Here is a 23,891-nt window from a genome sequence, read left to right on the forward strand (position 1 = left end):
CTGCAACTTTCTTACCGGCAATCCAGGGAATCCAGAAATGCCTTTTTCACCCTTTTCTCCTCTCCCAAGTATACCCTGGAGCATTCAAAATACTTCGTTTAAACAAGGTGCTCAGTGAAGTTTGCCATAAATTTTATTTTTTGTGCATGTTTATTAAGTTCTGTATATATTAGGTTAATGGTTCTTGTTTGACTTGCTAGGCTTACTTCATACAACACTACTAGCAGTGCCTACGTAGCTTCAGTTATTCAAGGAACCTGCTATGGTCTCTTCTCCAAGCTTTATGTGCTTTCAGCAGTTTAATTTTTTTTTTTTTTAAGCTCTGGGCATCTTTTGGGCTGCAACAGTCAATTTCTCAGTTCCTGCTTATAACTAACAAGTTTCCTATTATCTACACGGGCAGCTAGTACTGGAGCAAGCATATAAAGCCCATCTTTTTCAAAGTAAATCTGATACAAAAAGATCAGTTTTGTCTCCTTTTCCAGTGCTAAGTAACAGTAGTCCTTTTATGATGGAAAATGAATTTCTGAAAAAGTGCTAGACTTACAACTCAAGAGATGTGATGTTCAGGCTCTCGTTTCTTCTTTTCTGCCTACAAAGCTACGTAAGTTTTTAACATAAACTACACTCATTCTTTTGTCCCCAATTATCTTCTGTTTTTCCGAGATCTGGTAGTTTCCTGCCTGTGGATTTTCCCCCTCCAAATCTATCAGCAATAAAGACTCCAGAATCTTTTTTGTGGCTGCTTCTGCTCAGCATCCAGGAACTCCTTACTGGCACACCAATGTTTAAATTAATTATGCTGACAGAAAGAAAAGGAAAGCTAGAATAGATAGCAAACAGCAACGCTTTCTCCAAAGAGGTGGCTCTGCCTTCACTACTCTGAGGATACCTATAATGTGAAGTTAAAGTCTTTCCCTAACATACTCAGGGAAACATACATCATGCCCCATTAAGAACACACACAGATCTTCTCTATTTCTCTTCTTGAGAAAAAAATAATCTGTGCTTCTATTTTCTTCACAGTCCCAGTCCGTTACGTATCAATAGCCCAACTGGAAACACCACCGACCTTTCGCTACCAGGCACCATTCAATAGGTACATATAAAACAGACTCGGAAAGGTTTTCCAAAAGGTTTTGAAATATTTTTGCTTTCACACTGATTTGGGTGGTGATTAAATTTCATAGCACAAATGTTGTTACTTCTTGCATCACCTTGTGCTTTAAAAGATTAACTTAATAACCACAGAAGGACTTTGCCAGCACCATGAAAAAAAAAAAATCATCACATTACTTACTTTGGGTCCACGTGGCAAATCACATTACTTACTTTGGGTCCACGTGGCCCTCTGTATCCTGTTACCCCAGGTAGTCCTTTTTGGCCCTACGTACACAAGGGAAGGTTTTGTGTATATTAATATGCAGGACATGCCTATGTGCTGTTTAACTTTTTTTAAGTCCTGTTCTGAATTACAACTGCTAAATAGTATTTTCTTAAGCACGGGGCCTGTTCCTCTAGGTGTACTAAGCAGAAGAAAACAAGAAAAACAATTATGTACTGATTTTTACTTCTGTTAACACTGTCAAACCAGCATCATGACTGTGGAGTGAGATAGATTTATCTTTTCACTTGCAGGGACCTGCTAAGTGGGGCTTTGTTCCTGCAAACATGCATGACTACTTCTTTTTTGTTTGCTGCTCTATTTAGTCTGATGCAAGTATTCACATGCATAAATCCACACTTTTGTGCGTAGCCCCAATCTGAATGGGATGCATGGCTGGCTACATGGTCATGATCATGTTGTGTGTTGCACAGCAGCATATGTCACACTTTGCAGTAACACAGGGAGTTTATAGAAGTTGGTTTGGTCCTTTCCCTCCTCCTCATACACCTGTACATAGCCACCATTTGCATAATCAAAGCCTAAGATCCGGTATGTGAAATCTATCGGTTCCCTGAGTTGAGGCTGCAGGGTCTGGCAACGCCAAATTCACCTTTGCATTTGTGTATTCAAGCAAATCAGACTTGAGGACATAGGGACTCCAATGCAGGGCTCCATAATGCAATTTTTGTAACTCCTGTTCTTTTTAAACAAACATTCTAATGTTTTAAGGTACACAACTGTTGCTACAGTAGGTGTGATATTGAAGAAGTACAGTAAACAACAGGAACTTGCATTAAAAATAGACAACAAAATCACACTTCATTTTCATATTAAAAGGGTTGATAGTTCAAAACATTACATTGGAGATATCTCAAAGAGAATAATTGTCAAAGATCTGAAAAATAAAGTGTTAGTGAAGAGCCACAAAGGAGATTCAATACCAGAGTAACCAACTTTACCTAAGCTGCCTGAAATATAATTTGCTAATGACAAAAATTGAAGAAAACCAAAGCAAGGGCAGCATCTCCTTTCTGCATCAGGAGTCTTCCCTCAAGGACATGAGCTAAAGTACACATGGGCTCTCCTCTCCTGAAAGCCTGTAGGAAGGGTGCTGAACAACAGGATTTCTGCTGAAGCTGATGGTTTATTACAGAAAGAAAGATCTGTCCTATGCCATCCTTGCAAAAATTACATCACGGGATTGTACTTGCCAAGTTGAGCACAGTTAAATATGAAGACAAATTAACACCTTTTCTCCTTTGAACAGCTGAGCTCCAGGAGGTCCAACTAACAGTGGTGACCCAGGTGGCCCAGGAAGTCCAACGTTGCCCTGTGGAAGCCAAAGGAACAGCAGAGACATTCTGTTCCGTGCAACATTTCAGTGAGACTCAGCATGTTTTCCTGTTGTATTACAGCACTACATATTTCTGTACTCATCGAACATGTACTTGTACTAATACCCGTAGATAAATAAAGGTTTATACTGAGATCTGTAAGCCTCTCTACTGTCTTCCCAGATGAGCAAGGTTGACAATCTTAATCCCCTCCTATTCTCCCCAGTCATTAAAAATAATATTATGGCTAAGGAAATAAATGAGAATGCTGTACTCATGGCTCCTGCTCCGAGTCTGCTGTGGACATGGTTACAGGATTGTCAAATGTCTTGTGTGTACATACAGTCTCTCGTGTTCCAGCCCAAAGCCTTTGAGCACAAGGTTTTGTGAATGTAAAGATAAAATTATTGATTTGCTATGGGAAGTTGTGCATGTTAGAAACTTGCACAAATTCTAAGAATTGACTGGACAAATTCATAGAAGAAAAATCAAATATTCCACATTGGTTCTGTAAGTCCTGAGTACGCTAACAGGTGGAGACTGGGAGAGGAGCTATTATGATGTGCTTGTCCTTTTCTTACACCCTTTCCTTGGCATCTGTTGCTGGACATAGCAAGAGATGAGATTCAGTGACTGATCTGGTACAGCCACTGTTACTGGAGGGTACTGTTGTGATTATTTAGGCAGTGTCTGTACAGAAGGCAATTGCTATGTAAATGCTAACGAACATATTGTTGCTTTTCAAAACCTCCAGAACATGCTTGATTCCTGTATGCAGCTCACTGAAGTAATCACTTCTGCACAAAATTAATTGATTCAGTAACTTTTATTACTTCTCCTTCCATTCTAACATGATTAGTGGGAGCACACAGCCACAAATAAATGGGTTCCAGGGAACCCAACAAGACTCTATTATACTTCTAATTCTACAGCAATAATATATTTAATAATATTTGATTTCTTCAATAATATTTGATTTCTTACCGGCTCCCCCTTTTGTCCGTCCACTCCAATACCTGGATTTCCCTAATTGACAAAAAATGTACACAGTTTGAAGATAATCAGAAAATGCTGGCATTAGAGTTTAATCAAGTAAGTCCTTTGAAAAACTTGGTAACAAATAACCGTAAGGGACATCTCAAATATTTGTGTAAATTAATCTATTATTTCACAAACAACTTCAGGAAAAGTCATTGCCTACCTGTTCACCTGGCAAACCAGGGTAACCGGGAATACCCTTTAAAAGAGAATGAAGACAAGTCAATATATCTGATTTAGAGACAGCTTTGCTTTGAAAATTACCTCCTCTTGCCAGCAGCACCTAGAGGCAGAATCTCCTCTTGGGATGTACCTATCCCAAAAAGCAATTTACTTCACCTGGTCACTGCTTTCAGGAGGGCTGAACTCTGGTTTCCCACTTTCCGGTTTCCCACAAGGTGGCCTTGGGGAAAGGGAATAAGGAGAGAGCACTAGCAGCATTCCTCCATGACCACAGACTGCCGGGATGAAATGTGTTCACGCAGGCATGGGAAGGAACAACATATGCTCCAATTCCTGAACTTCCAAACTCACAAGGTAAGGCAAAAATCTCTCTTTTTATCCTCTGCCTCAAAGATTATTTCTTAGGCTTTGATTAAGGCAAGTTCTAAAATTGGTAGACCAGAATTCATGCATATCCTGAAAATGCAAGGCTGTGTAACTGTGGTGATCTTACAGGCAAGCCTGGTTGGCCTGGGTATCCAGATGGGCCCGTTGTACCTCTTGACCCTCTAGGTCCCTGGAAAAGACAGCAAAAGGTCTGTTTGTGAAAATACCAAGAGCTTACCCTTTTCTCCACAAAACTAGTCCCTCCAAAATGCCTGCATCACTTGGACTCAGTCTACTGGCCACTGCATTCCACCCATGGCCTGAAGCTTACACCATGCCTGAAACCTCACTGTCACTAGAGCAGCTCAGCACCAGTTTCTGGATAATGCTGTACAGATACTGGACAATGCAGAGTTATATGTTATTAATGGATTGAAAGAATACTTCGTCAAGAATTGGGCCACAGTGTGGGGACTCGATACAGTTCATCAGTGAATACTTTTTTTGAAGGGCATAAGAAGAGTAACCCAAAGACATTAAAAATGTGAGTCAACAACAAAATTAAACTCTCCCTTCTCGCATGTTTTTATGGCCAAAATATGGTAGTATGCTACATGTTCTTCTTGGGAGATCCACCAGATACTGTTGAAGATGTCACATCTCTACGCATCTTGAATTTCACGGAGAAAATATTCTGCGACCTGTGAGTACCAGGGCGATAACTGCTCAACGCACAGCTAATGCAGATGAGTATGGTCTGTTCTGGCTCCTTTTCAACCAGCGTGAACTGCTCATGGGGGCAGATGATAGGGACTCGAAGTTTGCTAGGCTTTATTCTGGAATTTTGCTATTTAAGGCAGGCAGGAAGAAACCCCAATATTTCTTTGCTGTACTAAGAAGGAAAATCTGAACGATCTTCAAGACAAAAAGCATGTATAGAACCCACTGACTGTACTTACGGGCATGCCGGGGGGTCCAGGATCACCTCTGTCTCCCTGTAATGACAATCATTTAGCAGATGAATCATTACAAGCTTTGTTGTGGGTATTTTCTAACTTTATATCTATTAAGGTCACAAGCTATCTGTTCCAGTTGTATATTTGCTTTTAATCTTTTTTCGCACCAAGCTTTATTAAACAGTGAGGAGTTATGAGAACAATTACATTTGCCATACATGTTTTCCTGCAAGATATGATTTTTTTCACAATCAGATACTTACTGGAGGTCCTTTTCCAAAATGTGAAACATACACTGCATTTCCTTTTTCTCCTTTTTGCCCCGGATTTCCCTTTAAAGAAAAAAAGTCTTTTAAAACATGATCCACTTACTGATGTCCTACATTTCTACGGAGACTGAATGATAATTTCTCAGGCTGCGCTTTTCTGGTGCCCGTACATCACTAGGTAATCCACTAGAACCACCATCACTGCGTGGGCATTTTGCAGTTCTTTTATCTAATGGGACCCTTAAAAGTAAAATTGCCTTCTGTACAATTGAGCAAAACAGCTCCTCACAGCTTCTGGTCTCCTGCTCTGTTAGATGCTCCTTAGCTCTTGGGTACTTTGATATTCTACAGTCTTCACAAATCTTACCTTTAGTATCAAGTATATTAATATGCCCACCTTTCCTTTGAGTGAGTCAGTGGCTTTAAGTATTAGCACTCTGCCTTCTCCAAAAGTTCATGCTGTGATTTAGAAGAATCTAGTGTGATTCTGCATACAGTTAAAAAGCTCAAAGTATGGACTGTATTACGTGCATAATCTTCAACATTTCCATCTATTAGGAAATATGTTTCACAGTCTTATTAAAAAAAAAAAATCTGATGCCTAAAGGCCCTGTTTTTTTTAAAAAACTAAGTTCCCATGGTACTTGCTGTGGAGTCCTTTATAAAACATTGCCAATCTTAGCACCCTCAAAACCTCAGTCTGACTTAGCAGGAACAGATGATTGCTTTTGCAAAATTTAATTGTAATGGTCAACTGACTGTTAAGAGCATGATATGTACATATCTGAAGAACAGATATATTAAGAAATTATTTCTGAAGTTTTCTCATTTGAAATCCAAACATACTGGATATAATTTAACTAAGTTAACCACCTAACTATTGATTTCAATAAAATGTGATACTGTTTTTCATAGAATTTAACCACTTTAAAACTGTACTGGTTTCCTGATGTTACACACTGGCTGGTCAAATCCTGAAGTCAGAAGGAAACGGGGAAAGTACTTATCCCTGGAATGGTACAATAAAAAGAAGAGTTACAGCTGTCTGCAGCTGGATATAGCTACAGTAGACTGGATGCAGATTACAGGTCAAACAACAGCTGCTAGGGAACACATTAAACACATCAAAAGTTATATTTGTCTTTGGTTATTTTACATGTGATCTTTTGTGTAATAAAACATCTTTATTAGATTCAGTTTGTTACCTTCTACATGACTTAGGTAAGGGCTTACAAATACAAACTACTTTCTTTTCCAATTTATTGGTGAGGTAAATGTACAGATTCTACAAGGTAACAGAAGTAAAGCTGATGAATATGCACATAGTGTTAAATAAAATTAAATGGGACAGCGTTGTAAATAAGAATAACATAAAAATGTTAGCTGTAATATATAGTCAAGCTGGTACCTGGTGCAACAAATGGATTTAAAAATAGGCAATCTGCCTAGAGAGGTTGGAATAGCATTCTTGTACACAAGCAAATATGGTTACTATGTCTTGTTTTTCTGGGTAGCTAAATTAATTTGCACTGGAATTTTAGTGCGCATATCCAAGGCTACATGCCTATTGTGTCTCCCATTCTTTGTAGGTTGCAAATACTTTTCGAGGCCTGCCAAAGGGCACGCTCCTGGAATTGGGAGGATTTATGCTGTAATTTGTCCCAGGTCTCATTTTTCCTTTATGCCATTTGGCTAATTATAAAACTCTATTTTGAAAGCCATAATAAGTAAGAAAATACAGGTAAAATTAGAGTTTGAGCAGAAGTCATTTTACTGTTTGGTGGGTTAATGGCTTACTTTGAGAGGTATAACAAATGAGGTTATTATCAGTTTTTTTATCAGGCTGTGTATTTCATAGCATTTATTACAGGTCCAAGACTGAAATTGTAGGTTTTTTCTAATTGCTCTATTTTTGATAACAACTTTTCACTCTAGCACCCACTGCACATTTTTTGATTCCCTATGGCTGAATCAGCGTCTTATTTAGCTCCTACTAAACACATTTGACTTTTCATTTAAACTGCAGGGTTTTTTGTTGTTTTATTTAGAAAATTTCAGGGAAGATCTTAGACCAACTAATCAGCTATTAATCATTCAGAACTAAAACTTGTTTCCATGAAAAGTCAAAGACTGGGGACTAGATCTGTTCAGCAAAATTTCTTCAGAGCTACGGTAATTTATATCCCTTACTGACATGAATCTGTCTTTTATCTTCATTAGAAGAGCACGGCTAACACAACTATTTAAACAATTTTAAAATGCTTTCCATTTCAACAGCAAAAGTAAACAATATTAAAGTGCTAATTTTAAACATTTTAACTGAAATGATCTCCACATATACAGATAAACACCCAGGCAAGATTAGGTGTGCACAGAGCAGTCATGAATAGGTATGTGTAAAAAGTGACACATGAAACTCTAAGAGCATGATTTTGGAAGAGATCTACTAATACACTTGTGTGATCAACCACTAAAAATCTTCAAGTGTTACAGGACTTTTAGATTTGTTGAAGCTTCCACTTGTTGCTAATTCATCTCAGGTATGTCCCTACTATTAAGGCTTTTAAGAAATTTCAAGAAGTATTGATAAATGGTATGATGGTTTCAAGCTACTCCTTCTCAGTTGTACTTCCATGAAATGGTATTAGCTTTGGTGTGGTTACATACTGGGGAAAAAAAGCAGAATTTAACTCTCAAGGTAGACATATATACTTTAAGCATATAGGAACTTATTTCACATTCAGGCTTAAACTTAATGTATTAAGGCACCAAGTGTCCTTCACTCCCATTAACCTTAGTAAGAATGCCTGGAAATTCACTGTGCAGTGTAAAGCTAGTGCCATAGTCTAAAACTCCTTTCATTTTAAGAGCTGTTAGCTTGGAGGGGAAATGTACATGTACAGTATTCATAGACAGTAGGAATGCCTTTCACGTACATAAGGACCTCTCGGTCCAATATAACCATTTTCGCCTGGAAATCCTGGATCTCCTCTTGAGCCATTGCAGCCATCTAAACCACGCTTGCCCCTGGGTCCTTCACTTCCTGGTAATCCCTGAAAGACAGTTTAATATTTATTAGAGATACACCATGATAAATAGGGAATTACTTTTTAAATTAACAGAACAGTTCAGAAACAAATATCTCAGATCTGAAACAGAGGACATCTCACAGTGGTCCCAGCTTCACACTCTGCATTAGAAATGTTTACTATTGTGATCAATAGAATTTTTTTCGTGTATAACAAATGATGTAAGTATTTTATATCTTTTTTTTTGATACATAGCAAATGTAACAGGGACAGCACTGGTTAAGAGGGCCAGACGGAGCTCTCACTTGAGTCAAAAAGTAACGTGCTGTCTTCTCACAGAAAGCAGACTCTAGCCCTCTAACTATAATCTTTCTTGTGGCTGTAAAGAAAAGCTGAAGAAATACACAAAAGTCATCCCAAGCAGCCTCTTATTTTTTAACTGATAGGATAGAACAAGGAAAAACAGGACACAGCTTGACTCAAGCACACAGTAATCGCAGAGATTATGACTATACATTCAAGAATTGAGGAAGTGATTTTCTAGCCTACCAAGAACTAACCGATGTCCAGATAGGGGTTAGTTCTACTGCAACTTAGACATTAGGCAATAGGAACAGTGAGATTTGCCTTGGAATGATCTTTCCATTGGAGGAAAAATTATTTTCACAGAATTAAACATTTTTGTAAGGAACAAATTGTAATTTTGACCCCAAATTTTTTTTTTTTTGGGGGGGGGTCTGAAAAATCATCAGGAAAGTATCCTGGCCATTTGCCTGAAATGTTTTTGTCAATTTTACCTTCTTCCTATCTTTAAGGTTCTTCATCCTAATTTGAGGACGCTGTTTTTTAATTAACATTTTTCATAAAAAGAATACGTTTCTTGGGAGCACTTCTTTTTTGTGCTAAATTTTGGCCTTGTGTCCTCTACATTATACAGACATTCTGGCAACAATCCCATTGTCAATTGTGGACAGCTGACAAGCAGATGCTAAGACACCCACTCAGTTTCTGGTTCTGTTTTCACTTTCAAAATTCAACATTTTAACTTTGTTTGATCCATATGAAACTAGTAACAGCATAGGAATTCAGTTCTAATAAACAGTGTTTTTCAAAATACTGTATCTAAGAGATACACCCATTTCCACACCGAAGAAGACATTCCTAAAAATACATAATCACATGCTTATAAAGATATATTTAGGACCCACTTTCCTTATTCAGGTTAAAATTACTGGACTCAGTGGTTGCTTTTTTTTCCTGCAAAAGGACTACAAGCAAAAATCAGAACGTTTGAACAGAAAACAGTACATCATTTGAGATACTTTCAGAGATGTTGAGAATGCAGCAAGCAGACTACAGCCTCCTATAGAGCCTGAGAAAATAAACTCATTGTTTTTAATCCTAGCACTGACACGTGCTGCATGGACATGGGCTAGTCTCTACCTTCACTGCCCCACTCCTGCGTGAAAATTATGTACTTACCTCACTGGGATTTTGTGGAGTTTGTTATCAATAGTAAACACAGTTGAAGTTAACCTGGCTATTTTACTTTTTTGCAAAACATGTAATTCTGTAGGTGACATGATATCAATAGGTATAAAGCCAAACAACTTATTGAGTGTATTATTCTGTTAGAGGACTTGCTACGACTTTATAGAAACTATAATTTTTATAAAGCAATATTCATTCAATACGTACAGGAACACCATCTAAACCAGGAAATCCTGAGACTCCAGTTGGGCCCTAAAAACAGGTGACATGAAAAAACAAAGTTGCTGAGGTCTTTAACTCTTAAAAAGAATGAAAAACAAGAATATGTGATACTATATAGCAAGAAACATGAAACAGTCTTGTTTGAAATATGAATCAAAAGCTGTTGTCAGAAATGAGTATCTGAAAAAAGTTATACGGGCTTAGCAGGAGACTAGTGCCAATAGCTACCCATGTAACAGATGGTACAGTACAGGACAAATGTCTAACTCATATTCATTCTCCAAAGATTATAAAAAGACAGAGAAGGGGAAGTTGCCTATAACTTATAAAATAATTCTGTACGTAATTTCACAACCCTGCGCCCGTTTTGATAATACTAGCAGCACAATTTCTATTTGCAGCGCTTACATTTCAGGTGTGCTAGATACTAATGTTAGTGATTTCAGTCATCCACTGAGATCAGTGGAATTAGACCATTAAAACTAATATGAAGTACCAAGAGCCAAGCACAAGGATTGTACAGCTATGAAAGATATGGACTTGAACTGCAATTATACTCCGTAAGTGGTAATAAAATTCTGTTTACTGTACAGCACTTTTAAAAGCACCATACTCCTCCCTCCAGCTCCACATTCCTCCCACAGCCCTCTTTGAGGTTAAGGAGGATGACATGGTATATAACAATCAGAGACTGGGTCTGTTTAATTTTATTTTATGTCTTCTGACAATTCTAATTTTGCAATCCACAGCAAAAATCCCCTGAAACATTTTTTCAAGAAAGCTGTAATTAATTTCAGTGAGAATTTTGTGTGAGCAAGAGTATAGTTTGGCAAACGCTTTTTGATCATTCAGGTTCTGTGTCACTTGCCAGTATTTAACATTACATACTGTATACACCTAAAAGAGCTGTCTGTGGTGTTTCCTACCTTATCACCTTTTTCTCCAGCTGGCCCAGGCTGCCCATTCTCACCTCTCTGTCCTTTTTCCCCCGGCAGACCAGCTGGTCCTGTAGATCCCAAGGACCCAATCGGACCTTGAGCTCCCAGCTCACCAGGCTGACCCTGAAAAGAGTCCAAAGAAGTGAATGACTACTGCTGTAAACCTCGCAGCAGGCAGCATTTCGGAGATGACTGTATGGATAAAACAAGGCTTACAATGTATACATACTCATGATTCAAAACAGCTTGCTGTACAGCCTGCAGATCTGTTCCATGCATTAGATGCTATAGGAACATGACCTTCAAATTTAACAGCTTGCCCAAGGTGATAATTTCTTTTCACCTTCATCAGGTCTCCAGCACCACCTCACTGAGATGCCTGGGATAAATTGCAAGTCTTCCTGGCTCTACCAATGTAAGTATCACCTTCTGCAAGCATAAGACTCCACCGAGCATCATATTTTTGCCACCAGAGAAGTGATGGCTCATTTTAGACAAAGGGACTTTGGACACAATTAGAACAAATCAAGAGAGTTCCCTCTTTCCTTTACGTCACACTATATGCTAATTATCTTGAGTTTTTCTAGCTTACATATCTTTCATCATCACTTTCAGATCTTAATGCCTTATTTCAAAGTTGCAAAGTTGCCTGCAGAAAAAAAATGACAGTCATTAGCCAACATATTTACAGAAACTATCAATTCTAATAGATTGTGTTAAAATGGTTTGGGAGGTTGCAGAATGTCCTTTATCTATAAGTAGCTCTAAATTGAGTATCTGTACCTACAGTACCATACAGACCACCTACATGGATTTCTACTAACTTCTCCAAGGTAGCATATGTTCTCCTGAAGTAAAAATACTTCCCATGCCAGCTGGATTTTTCAATCTACAGCATTGGTGTGGAGTTGTTTTGGATTTGTTGCAGTTTTTGTTCTCTGCTGCTAAACAACTATTAAATCATAGATTCAAAGTGCTGAATAAAGCAAGCTTTCTAATCAGACTCCACATGTGAGCTGTCTACACTTTCACCCTACAAAATCTATGTATTTACAGGTCTTTATTTATCTTACTCATCTTTTTCATTCTGTATCATTATCTTTGTTCAGCTATAACTTGTTTTGTTTCCCAACTGCAGAGTGTTTTGCTTTCTTTTCAGAATTCATCAATCAATTATGCCACATTATTAAAAAAGAGAGCAAAATGGAGCCCCATGCATTCCCAAGAAAAGCATATGGCTCTAAGACCACTTGAGGGCAGTAAAGGATATTTCAGTACAACCTCCATTCACAGAAATGACAGACCACACGTCTATTTCTGTGAATGGATTGAAGGAAAACAAAATGACAGAAATCAAAGGTGATTGTAAGCAGATATGTTAGCTTCAGGAGTCAAATTATGTTGAAGCAACAGAACTGAATTGCTTGCTTCTCAGCGTAAACATTTCAACAGGCTGAATCTGTCTGAACAAAATCTTGTGAATTGCAAGCGGGGACCTAAACCTCTTTTTATTTGTTCTCTATTTGTCTTTTAAAGTATGTCAATAAAATCAGTGTGATTTGACATTTGGACATGAAGTGAAGAAATGTATGGTATGCATCATCCAACCAAATCAGCAAAGAAAGAGAGTGATGAGAAGGTAACTCACTACATGCTTGGAACAGGAACTACTATAGGCTTATGCTGTACTGGAAGCAGGACTGGATCACCACTGGCCCTGAAGCTATGATCAGGAATTTAGTCCAGAGGCTAGGAAAAGAAGTCCTACGCTTACTTTTTCAGGTAGTCCTTATTTGTATCCTCATACAACGCATGTTCCATTTGTCTTTACTGGCTCCTCTCACTTAAACCTTGATCCTGCTTCCAGTGAAGTCACTGGCAAAAATTCCAGGGCAGAATCAGCATGTTGTCTTCAGCAACAGTTACAATTTTCTTGATACCATAATTTGAGCAGTGTAAAGTATTATGCAAATTAAGGGCTACTAGTATTAAAATCTGCTGATTCTGCATCCTTGTCAACAATGAACGGACAGTCAGGATTCTGGGTGTTTAATTTGAGTATTTGCTTGCATGAACAATTGCAGCCTGTCTATTGGCAGTGCCTTGCGCATCCTCTGCTGTAAAACTGAATTTATTCATTGAAGTACTCTTAAAGCAGCTATTACACCCTTTAAATACTTGATTAAAAAAAGACTGGACAACCATTTTAATTAAAGCATAATTTTCAGTATAAGAAAAATGAAATGAATGAGACTAATAATATAGCAAAATACAACTGTTCGAACCATGCACTCTACTAGAAGCGGTACGTTTTTTTAGTACACTGAACTAGCTGTTACCATGCAAAATGCAACATTCATCAGCAGGAAAAAAAAAGCATAAGATACTTCTCACTAATGCTCTAGTGCCTTTGTCTTAACAATGCATTTTGTTGACAACAAGTTTCTACAGCAACTTTCATATTTTTAATTCATAGTATACATGCTCTGCATTCAAGAGTTGAAAGAGAAAATTTTCAAATCATGTTATATCCTTTGGACAGTTCAAGAAACATGATTTTGATAGTACTCAGAAAAAAGCTGAGACACTGCATGAATTCTATGGTAATTATCATTGTCATAATTAACCAATAAACACTTCCAGGACATGTAGTTCTTTAGGCTGATAAAATGTCTTTGTTAGTTGCTACCCTGTGAATTTAATTGACTCCATGGTTTATGTCTCCAGCAGGAGGTAGTGAAGTCATAAAACAGTCACTGAATCCAGAATTCACAATAGGTTTCACAGCTGATACAACTTTAGTATGCCATGGGAAGCTGGTGGATTGTCTCTCTTTCTTTCAGCTCAAAGACTGATAATGACTGGGAGCTTTGTTAAGACCAAACTGATACCATGTCATAACATCTATGATCGCATCTATTATTTGTGCCCATCTAATGTGACTACTACAGCATTACAGTCTCAGGACAGCTGTACAAATAAAGAGGATGAAGGTAGTCATACTCATGTGGAAATGACAAATTAGCTCAGTTAAAAGGAACAGAATATTATGCCTGCTCTGCCATCTGATGCCAACAAATTCCTTTAGCATTTCAATGCCTTGTTAATTGTCTAGGTCAGGAACTACCCATGCCAAGACTATGGTCTGTTATTTTAGCATATCCTGGGCTTGACCTGCAGTAAGAAACTGACTTTTGACAAAACAAGACTGTATTTTTTTTAATTAAGTATGCTTCCTAAGACTAAGACTGCAAATACTTCAGAATCATGCAGCAAAGCATTTAATACTGTTTGGAAAAGGCAATGGCCAAGGTTATTTGGAATCACTTTTTTTGGTTGCCTGAGACGCCAAAGAGCACCTGATTTTTAGAGTGCCCCGAGCACTTAAATGTCTGAAAGCACAATGTTTTAAAGGAGTCTTAATTGGAAATCAAAAAAACTGGTTCATGCTATTAAGAGTGAATTCTGTCTTGCTTCTCATTATTGATAAAGTCAAAAGAAGTCCAATTATTGCCTTCAATTAGGACAGTATCCTATGTTACAGGCTATGTGGATATACCAGTGATATGTGAAATGCATTTACCTTCTGTTCACACAAACAAAAATGAAAATGCCCAGCAACTCCACAGAATCAGATTGTAGGCAAATAATTTTTCATTCTGCACTAGACTCTGGCTTGTAACCAGTCTTTCTCATTTTACCAGGAGCAGGACAGAGAAAGGGAGGAAAGTAGAGCAGTTTGGGGGCAAAAGAGGTGTGCACACAAAGGCATTTGCAGAGAGATGTTTTCTTTTGTAATTTGCTTAGTGAGGTGGGAGCATCTGCTGCTACTCTAAGCTCCACCCATGCCCTCTCCCCTTTTGGAAGAGCAGGATTATTACACAGCAAAGCCACAGCTTCCAGAGCTTGTAGGGTTGCCCATTCTGGAAAGTTTCCACTCCTCCACTGTAACTGTGTAGGACTGGGACCAAAACCATTTTCACTGTAAGTCAAGGCTCCAAAATAAACCTTCTAAATATTGACTTTATCAAGATGAGATAAATCTGAGAAAGCACACAACTTGGCATTAAATCCAGTCTCTTGTCCTTAATAGAGCAAGTTTTTCTGTGACTGTGGGTTAAACGGTGAGCGAGGGTCAGACTAGTATATGGCATGTACTTTATTCTCAGTTTGTTCAGAAACAGCAGATGGCATAACGACTTTTCAGTATTAGATAACTTCTTTTTTATAGTCGGATTTTGAGCCAATTAAATGCAATAGTAACTCTTAGTACTTGACTTTTCTCAGCATCTGGATCATGCTGCAAACTACTGGAAAATTCTGTGCTCTTTTATCATATTTTTCAATGATCCAATATGCTACAGGAACACAGTACCTGATGACGCAGCTTAGTATTCACAGTGATACTTCACCGAAGCACAACAAATCGCAGTGAAGTGCTGAAAACATTTTTCACAGTGTACTTTGTTTTGTGTTTTAACCCTGTGGAACCATGAAAAGAAAAAGTATCCAATAAGCCAGTGGGTGTCACTACTGCATTAAACAAACACTGAAAAAGAGATAATTTGGCACTGAAACTCTAGGAAACACTGTTAATGGTTGAAAGCAGAGAGCTGCAAACAGAACATTTTAGACCACAAATAATCAACATCAGATTAGCCAATGAAATAAAATTAACTTTTGCTTTGATTCATTTCATTGAAACAAGTCACTGATTGGCAATTTTTGGTTGATTCAAATCTATGAAAAAAAAAGATTTTGTAGAGTTTTGTCTTGCCTGATGTGGAAAAGCTTGCCAATCTGCAGCAACTGAGAAAAACACTATTTTTAGTATGGTGGGACAGGGGAACCAAAAATATTAAGAAAAGATGCTCAAGAACAAAAGGAGGGGTAATCTAACAAGATCAAAACTTTTGATAAATTTGGAAACATCTCTAATATGAAAAATGCTAATTTACAGATACTGTAGCTGGATATTTTATAAGAAGAACAGTCTCAAAGAGACCTTACAGTGAGGAGAATGGAGTGATCCTGTTCCTATTCCACATTCTGGTAAGCAGGCTCCATTCCCTACCAGTTCAAATCCTAACTTCTGGAGCCAGAGAACTGCCTACTGCTCTGCCCAGTTATAAAAAAATGTGGTCTGCTTCAGATATAGATTTAGGGGTCTCATTTTTCTAGATCTGTTTTTCTATGGTTCTCAGCGAATGTAAGTGAAATGCAATAGAAATACTACAGAAATATATAACTGGTCTCAGGAACCTTCTATTTTAAAACTGTATCATAGCTAATACACCGGGAAAAATGATCAACAAGTATGAGGCAAATAGTGGGAGAGATCTGGGTTTCCTCAGATGCTAGTGTGCATACATGTCTGATAGTGGATTCAACTAAGCACATGTATTTGAGATCAAATAGATGGATTTTACATATTCATTTCCTGAGTGTGCAGCTTCAAAATTCAAATACAAGTGCTGGACGTTCCATGTGAATGACAGACAGCCATTGCATACTGACGTGCAAAGAAGTGTGATTCAATAAATGCCTCTTACTCCCCAAAACAGACAGAATTTGCACAGTTTCCCAGTCAGCGAATCTTAAATATGTTTACACTGTGCTGTAAATGGGACTCAGTTAACCCACGGGATCTACTAGGGAGATGTGACAACCCACAAGATCTATTAGGGAAATGTGACAAGAGAAGTGATGCCAGAAGACAGACCTACTATAGAGTTTAACTTCACCATTCTTACCCCGCTGCCCTGAAGTACACATCAGCTGACTTTCTAACTTACCCATGACAACCAACTGACTTAGCATCTCTTGTGGATGCTTACTCCTTACACCTCATATGCCAGAAAATGTGAGACCTTCCTCTTAGATTTCTGTTTGCTAGGTTCTCTCCTACACTAGTATGAAAATAGGCCACTTGCTTCATCCGCAAAAGAACGAACGTTGGTCTTGCTGAGTTATATTTATTATTCACTTTGCCCCAGGCATTTCACATGATCCAACAGAAGCTAGATCAGGTTGGGTCACGAATAGACGCTTGCTTTCTAAATCTACTTAACTCTATAAACAAAGCCAAAGGAATTGAATGGGATCAAACTCCGGGGTCGGCACAGGACAAGTTTACAATTGGTCAGTGCTAACTGCAAACATTTTTTTAACTATCTAAATTCTGTTAGAGCAGCCAGCATTTTTGGAGGCCTCTGATACAACACTGCAGGAGTTATCAAGGAAATTACTTCCCAAGTTAGAGAAAGAGGAGGAAATGGAGGAAAGGTTCCACTGTCTGTTGGACATATCAGGAGAAAATTAAAATCACGGACTTTATGGGAGACCAAAGAGGAAGAGGGGCAAAAAAAATCTAAAACAATCAAGTTGCTGTTTGCCTCTAATTAAAAACATTGACTGCTACTGCCTTCTGGAAGACCATACATCTCGACTGTGAAAGAAGAGGCAGGAGAAAGTCTCAGTTGTTTCAGGCTGGCACTAAAAATCATGTAGAATGCTTACTGGTGTATATACTTTCACTAATGACTTTCTCCCCTCATTTATCTGTTCTATAGTTCTTAAATAAATATGTATAGTAGCACACAGTATGCGCAGAGATTTAACAGAACATTTTAATGGTGTCCTATGGAAGAAAGAGTCCTTTTGAGTTGTGATATGAGATCAAGAGATAAACAGTATAATGTAAAACTAATTCCAACGAGGATGTAATCCCAATTAAACAGAAGTTGAACTTTCATTGTGATGTGGACAACTGTAATGATATCAGAATGGGATATACTACTAGCAATAGTGACTAGAATGTTTTTCAGACAGTGATTTCTTGCTAATGAATAGTAGTGCAAATCTGTTTATAGCACAGAGTTATCTAAGGTTGAGAGACATAAAAAACGACAGGTATACAAGCTCTTCTAAAACCCAATATAGCAACCAATGCATAAGTGTACTAGTTTTACATAAATATTAAATAGTTCATCTGTTTGCTTCTACTTTCCTTCCAACTTGCCCAGTTCATCTATTTGCTTCTACTTTCCTTCCAACTTGCCCAATTTCAATACATTCAAGGATGACCATGGCAGTTTCCTTTTCTTACTCCCATGGTCATCTTTTCTCTAGCTAAATCCTCAATTATCTTTTCCACTTACAATGAAGAAGGCTTTCTACGTTGACATTTAAAAGATTTTCAAATGGGCAACTAGAAGGCAAAGTCTTAATTCCCATTGCATTCACAGTCAGCTGCACAGTTTTCTTACACTGTCCTGGTAACCACAGCTTTAACTAATCATACTTAAACTGCATTCAAAAAAATGGATAGAAAGAAAGGTCATTATGCCAAAGACAGTAGGGCAAGATTTGAGGTCCTACTTTCCTATGGAAACTTCAGAGTATACTACACTCCTGACAGCCATTCTACTTAACTCATAAACCTAAATATATTCAGGAGTTTAATTTTAGGTGTCTATTCTCTTATTACCCTACTTTTTTACTATTTTAGCGGACAGACATTAAGGATAAGGGCTACAATTATGTCATACGCAGCTTACAATCTTTTGAGTTTTACAACATGTGAACACACCTCACTTGTCACTGGTAATTACAAATAAACAAAGCTGATTTATATCAGCTCTAAGACTTTTGTTCTACCTTAATTTTAGTAGAAATCTTTGTTATGGATTGACTATAAGTCTGCTCCAAACATAGAAATAACCTGTTTGTTCACTTTACTAGCTAAATTTCCAGTGGGCAATGCTTCCACTGAAAGTCTAAATAGGAAGGTAATATTCTAAAATCTGTAAAATGGCAATGTCATCAAATACCTGTCATAGTTTTATATGCAAACAAAAATCCCTCAAATGAAACTAGCAACAATGTTTTCCTCGCAGTCTGCTGACAAAAGGAAACCGTTATCAGATGGGCACACCTTAACTTCGAAACTATACAACTGCTGTTTTATCAGCAAATAGATACTCTGTCTTCTCTAAAAATCTCCTTTTCATCAGCGTGTGGAGAAGGACGTAGGGAAGTGACCATAAGCAATGTGCGAAACAAACTGCTTAGGTTCTTATTCAGATGTTCAACTATCACTTGAAAGTTGGACCTATGACATCTATCTAGCACAAAGTCTACATTATGATACAATGAGCATCTTTCCTATGGATAATTATAATTCCTATGTATTCCACTAGGTGTATTACAAATAATGCACTTTGCTAAATAGCTTCTCCCCCAGTGCACTTTTTAGGGGAGGTGAAAGTTAACAGAAACTTTACATTGAAACTGGAACTCTATTTGGAAGTATTCAGCCAACAACAAAGATTCAGAATAACATACAAATGGTCACGTCCCAGCTAGTCTAATGAAGGATTTGGTTGCAGTTCTTGGAAGAGTTTGAATAATGTGTTTAACCAAGTCATAATAGGTCTGATCTTGCATGTTTCTAACACAGATGATACCTTAGCAGTACAATAATGAGACAATTTGCCCTTGCTTGCCTGTTAAGTCTCAGATTACCATGTTCAATGGAAGAGCATGAAGGGAATACCCTACATCTGACTCCCTGCAGTAAAAGAGATTAAAAACTAAACAAAAACAAAAAAATAGGTGGACTGGTCTACATATATCAATGTAGCTCAATACATATACTGACGTAGCTCACTCAGATGCTGCCTTTCTCATTCAGCCTCTGCAAAAGTCCCTGATGCTGCAGTTGGTTTAACAGAACTGAAGAAAGACTTGTTAACTTCGAGGGCTGCTATAAGGTTGGCTTTCCAGCTGGTCTGGATGAGATTATTGTTCCATTGCCTTTTGCCAGCAGGTACATGAATTTTCTAGAATCTTTTTGTGCTTTCAGCAAATGTTTGCTGAGGGGGCCAGCTCATCCTTAATTTTGACAGCTAGCCTGTGCTAAATAGTGAAAAAGGAAAAAATACGGTGCTTGGCAACCAAATTTATACTGTTGCCCTTATCTCAACTTCTTTACAGAGAAGGATTATTTAATAAACTGTACAATTCTGAAATTTTAGGTTTGCATACTGTACCATGCCAGAGGCTTTCAATGACCATTTATTTCTTGCACTTTAAAGACAGGATTGAGGAAGATGCAAAATTCTGAGGAACCAGCCTGGGACAGGATTCAGACAGAAAAGTAGATAAAGCAGATGTTTTGCATTCTAGGAAGCTAACAATAAGATAAACAAATCTTTTATTTTGTAATGGGTAGTCTCCACAAAAGCTAGGAAAGCAAAGTTAGTGTGTCAGAGTGTAAAGGCAGAACACAGCAAACTTTAGAAATCAACGGGATTGTAGGATGAAAATAAGATTAAGTAATCCTATAGAAAATAATTCATCACCATACATTAGTATAGAAAATACTTGCAACAATCTATCTGAAGTGGTGTTTAGTTAAGCCATATTTCATGTAGGGTCTGGTAAGTACTTCTGTTTCTTGCATAATGACTAATAGAAATGACTGCGTGAAATATAAATTCCTATTACACTGGAGAGACTCTATCCATCAGTGTGCATATGTATTTCAGAGCTGTTTCAGAAAATGGTATGATTCTCAGACTTACATTTGCATAATTGCATTGAATTTATTTTGAAATGTTTATTACACTTCTATTTGGCACTTAGGTCCAGATCCTTGGAAGTATTTAGAAAGCTAACTGCAAATGCATGAATCATAGTCCAGTTTACCTGTGGTGGGGAGGACAGCTTAGGAAAGAGCCATAGCGACTGCAGTGAGTATTTATTGTTGACTGATTATGGGCATGTAATTCAGAACTTCCAGGCTACTGAGAAAGAAACAGAATCAGGAAAATTTCCTCTAGTTTCAAAGTCAGTTGTTTTTAAATGGCACTTCAGATGGGGTGTTTGGTATCCAAAACAGTCTATTCAGTAGCACTGAGAGACACTGCAACGCTGCTAGTCAAAATACTTTTCCTGGGATGCCTTTTTGTTAACACAGTGTTACAGAGATGGACGCATCCTAGGCCCCTTATTATGAAAATCCTACAGCATGGAGAACTTTCATACAGACATAATCCTGGAGGATTAGGATAGGATCCAAGGACACCAGGGCAGTGATCATGACACAGCAAAGCATGCAGCTAACTGCAGAACCACAGGAAGGAAAAGCTGTGTCTTGCTTTTGTGGTGACTCAGGTTGTACACAAACAAATGGGGCATGCAGTTCTTCTAAAAACTGATCTGCCACGTTCAAGCTTTCTAACCCTAAACTTTAACATTAGTACTTTGAAAGAAAACAATTTCCATTACTAACTGACAATTTTTCAGTTGTTCACTAATCAGGGCATGTCTCTAAATAAATCCTGTCCTCATATAATGTTTAAATTGTTTGCTATCACTATATAGATACATATTTTGAGAAAGAACAGCCAAGATAACAAACTAGCCATCACTGGACCATATTTCAATCAACAAATAGCAACATGCACAGTTACTCATTTTAGTGTATAATACGAAAATGCCTCGGCTTCATTCAATGTTTTACAATTACTTATAAGGCAAAGACAATTCAGATTTTTTTTTTAACACTTAGTGCATTAAGTTAGTAAAATAAAACATCTGCAAGCTTTTCCAAAATCACTTAACCCAAATAAGAAACACCTAAGTTCTCATAAAACTAGTAAATGGCATAGACGTTCTCTTTTAACCAGCCTCTTAGTAGAAAACGAGCATAGATTTCTAAATTTAATATATATCAAGAATGACCTTTGTCTAACTACTAGATTGAATTTAGAGAATCCTTAACAAAAAAAAGGCACCACGATTATTATAAACCTAATTTATAAGCAAACCTGTTTACAAACAATCTTAACTTCCTTCGGTGATAGCTGTACTTCATACCAGTGAGAGAATTATGCTAGTTTGCTATATTCAAACTTGGGTTTTGTCTGAATATTGATTTATTGAATATTGATTTATTGATTTATGTCAACCATATTGATTTTCTAGAACAGCAATGTGCACAAAATGAACAATATTTACAACAGTAATTATCATTAGTTCTAATCATCACTTACTCTTGATCCTTTTTCTGGAAAGCACTGACAAACTGAACAATCCTGTCCCCCACATGGGTCAATATATGCATATCCTCCCTAAAAATTAAAAGTTTATGGATTTATTAATATGCAACAGACAACAATCACTTCATCAAATATTGTCAACTGGACATACTGTCCAATTAGATTATTTTTAAGGCAAAAGATTTGGCTACCCTTGCATGCCCACAGGGAAATTTCTGGCTGATAAAGAAACTTGGCATAGCAGCAAACATCAGAATATTGTGTAGGCCTTCAGCTTGACACGTATGAACCTTTTCCAATGCTTGCTTAATAGAACACACACATCAATACTACATTTAAAATCCTCCTAACCTTTTTGGACCTCTCATCAGCATAAACATGCTGGCAAAGTAGAAGCAATAAGCAAAAGCTTATTACTGTCACTGTAGGAGGTGAAAGACATTACCTGCAAGTTATGTTAAGTAATGTTAAATATTACAGATAAATACAACTAAGGAAATAGGCTGCACCTAGAAATATTTTAACAGAGTCAGAATTTAAATTGTAGTAATGTGAAATTTGTAACCCATCACATTAGGTTAGGAGATTGTTTAACTACGATTAAATGATAAAGGCAAAACAGGCTGAAGAGCACCAAGCCCACTCAGTGATAAAGCCTTGTATTTAATTCTTGTCTATTAAATGAAAAAAGAAGTATGTGCATGGTGTAATCATGCGTTGCCTACCATTAATTTACTTATTTCTTGTATCAAAACTTTCCATCATTGTCCTCTTATTAGCAAAGAAGTGACTACTTTGTTTCATCAAATTGCAGTGAGGGAAAAAAGCATATTCGAGGAGAAACTAAAACACAACAAAATGTAAATTCAGTAATTTAGTGTGTGGTAAGTGAACATGATTTTATTATTCTTTTCTATTTCCCAAAGCGTAGTATTAAACATATACCAATTATACACACCATATGCATTTATAAACTCACTTAGATGGTTGGAATGTCCACTAGGTGACATTATTTTTTTGGCAAAATTATGTAAATGATCAAAGTGGTTTCGAAAAGGATGACAAGGACTTAAAAGATTTAAGAATAATTTAAGTAAACAAGTAAACAGTGATAACATGAAAATATTTGCTCAGTGTAGGTTTCATTTTAATCAAGGTCAACATTGTTTTGTTACTGGTTTTAATAACCAACAGAACACAACAGGTTCATACTTTGATTTTTCAAGGAGAAAACACTGACAAATATTAGATAAGGAGGACAAATTCTGTTCTTTCTATCTACAATATTTTTAGAATATCTGGTACTCCCAAACCTCAGAACAAGAGGGTATGATGGTCTCTCTCACAGACTGCTTCTCTTTCACACACTGGATTTCCCATGAAATTACTAATCTACTCCACATTAGTCTCTCACCTAGTTATTAAAAACTTGCCTCTACTGGAATGTCAATGGAATGCAAGTTTCTAATAACACGTAAGCTGTTACCCTTTGTTCCAATTGAACGCATTTATTTTTAAAAAATACTTCAACTTTCAACAGTTCAACTAAAAAGAGATGACTTTGGGGGAAAAAACAACAAAAAAGAACTTTTAAATATTTGAAAGCAACAAA

The 23,891-nt window shown here is 37.3% G+C and overlaps 1 protein-coding gene across 1 annotated transcript in view; it reads right to left on the reverse strand.

Moving 5' to 3' along the window:
• The window catches only part of COL4A4 (collagen type IV alpha 4 chain), a 71,230-nt gene that overhangs the window by 44,220 nt on the left and 3,119 nt on the right, over positions 1 to 23,891 (reverse strand). Inside the window, exons 3-14 of the mRNA XM_019474017.1 lie at positions 22,274 to 22,351; positions 11,202 to 11,336; positions 10,261 to 10,305; positions 8,470 to 8,586; positions 5,528 to 5,596; positions 5,268 to 5,303; positions 4,436 to 4,498; positions 3,923 to 3,958; positions 3,706 to 3,747; positions 2,637 to 2,717; positions 1,333 to 1,386; positions 16 to 75 (exon numbers count right to left, since the gene is read on the reverse strand). Of these exons, the coding sequence (XP_019329562.1) occupies positions 16 to 75; positions 1,333 to 1,386; positions 2,637 to 2,717; positions 3,706 to 3,747; positions 3,923 to 3,958; positions 4,436 to 4,498; positions 5,268 to 5,303; positions 5,528 to 5,596; positions 8,470 to 8,586; positions 10,261 to 10,305; positions 11,202 to 11,336; positions 22,274 to 22,351 (816 nt within the window). The remainder of the gene's footprint in view (positions 1 to 15; positions 76 to 1,332; positions 1,387 to 2,636; positions 2,718 to 3,705; positions 3,748 to 3,922; positions 3,959 to 4,435; positions 4,499 to 5,267; positions 5,304 to 5,527; positions 5,597 to 8,469; positions 8,587 to 10,260; positions 10,306 to 11,201; positions 11,337 to 22,273; positions 22,352 to 23,891) is intronic.

This window comes from Aptenodytes forsteri, unplaced genomic scaffold, assembly GCF_000699145.1.
Source record: "Aptenodytes forsteri isolate BGI_AS27 unplaced genomic scaffold, ASM69914v1 Scaffold184, whole genome shotgun sequence".
Taxonomy (NCBI): Eukaryota; Metazoa; Chordata; class Aves; order Sphenisciformes; family Spheniscidae; genus Aptenodytes; species Aptenodytes forsteri.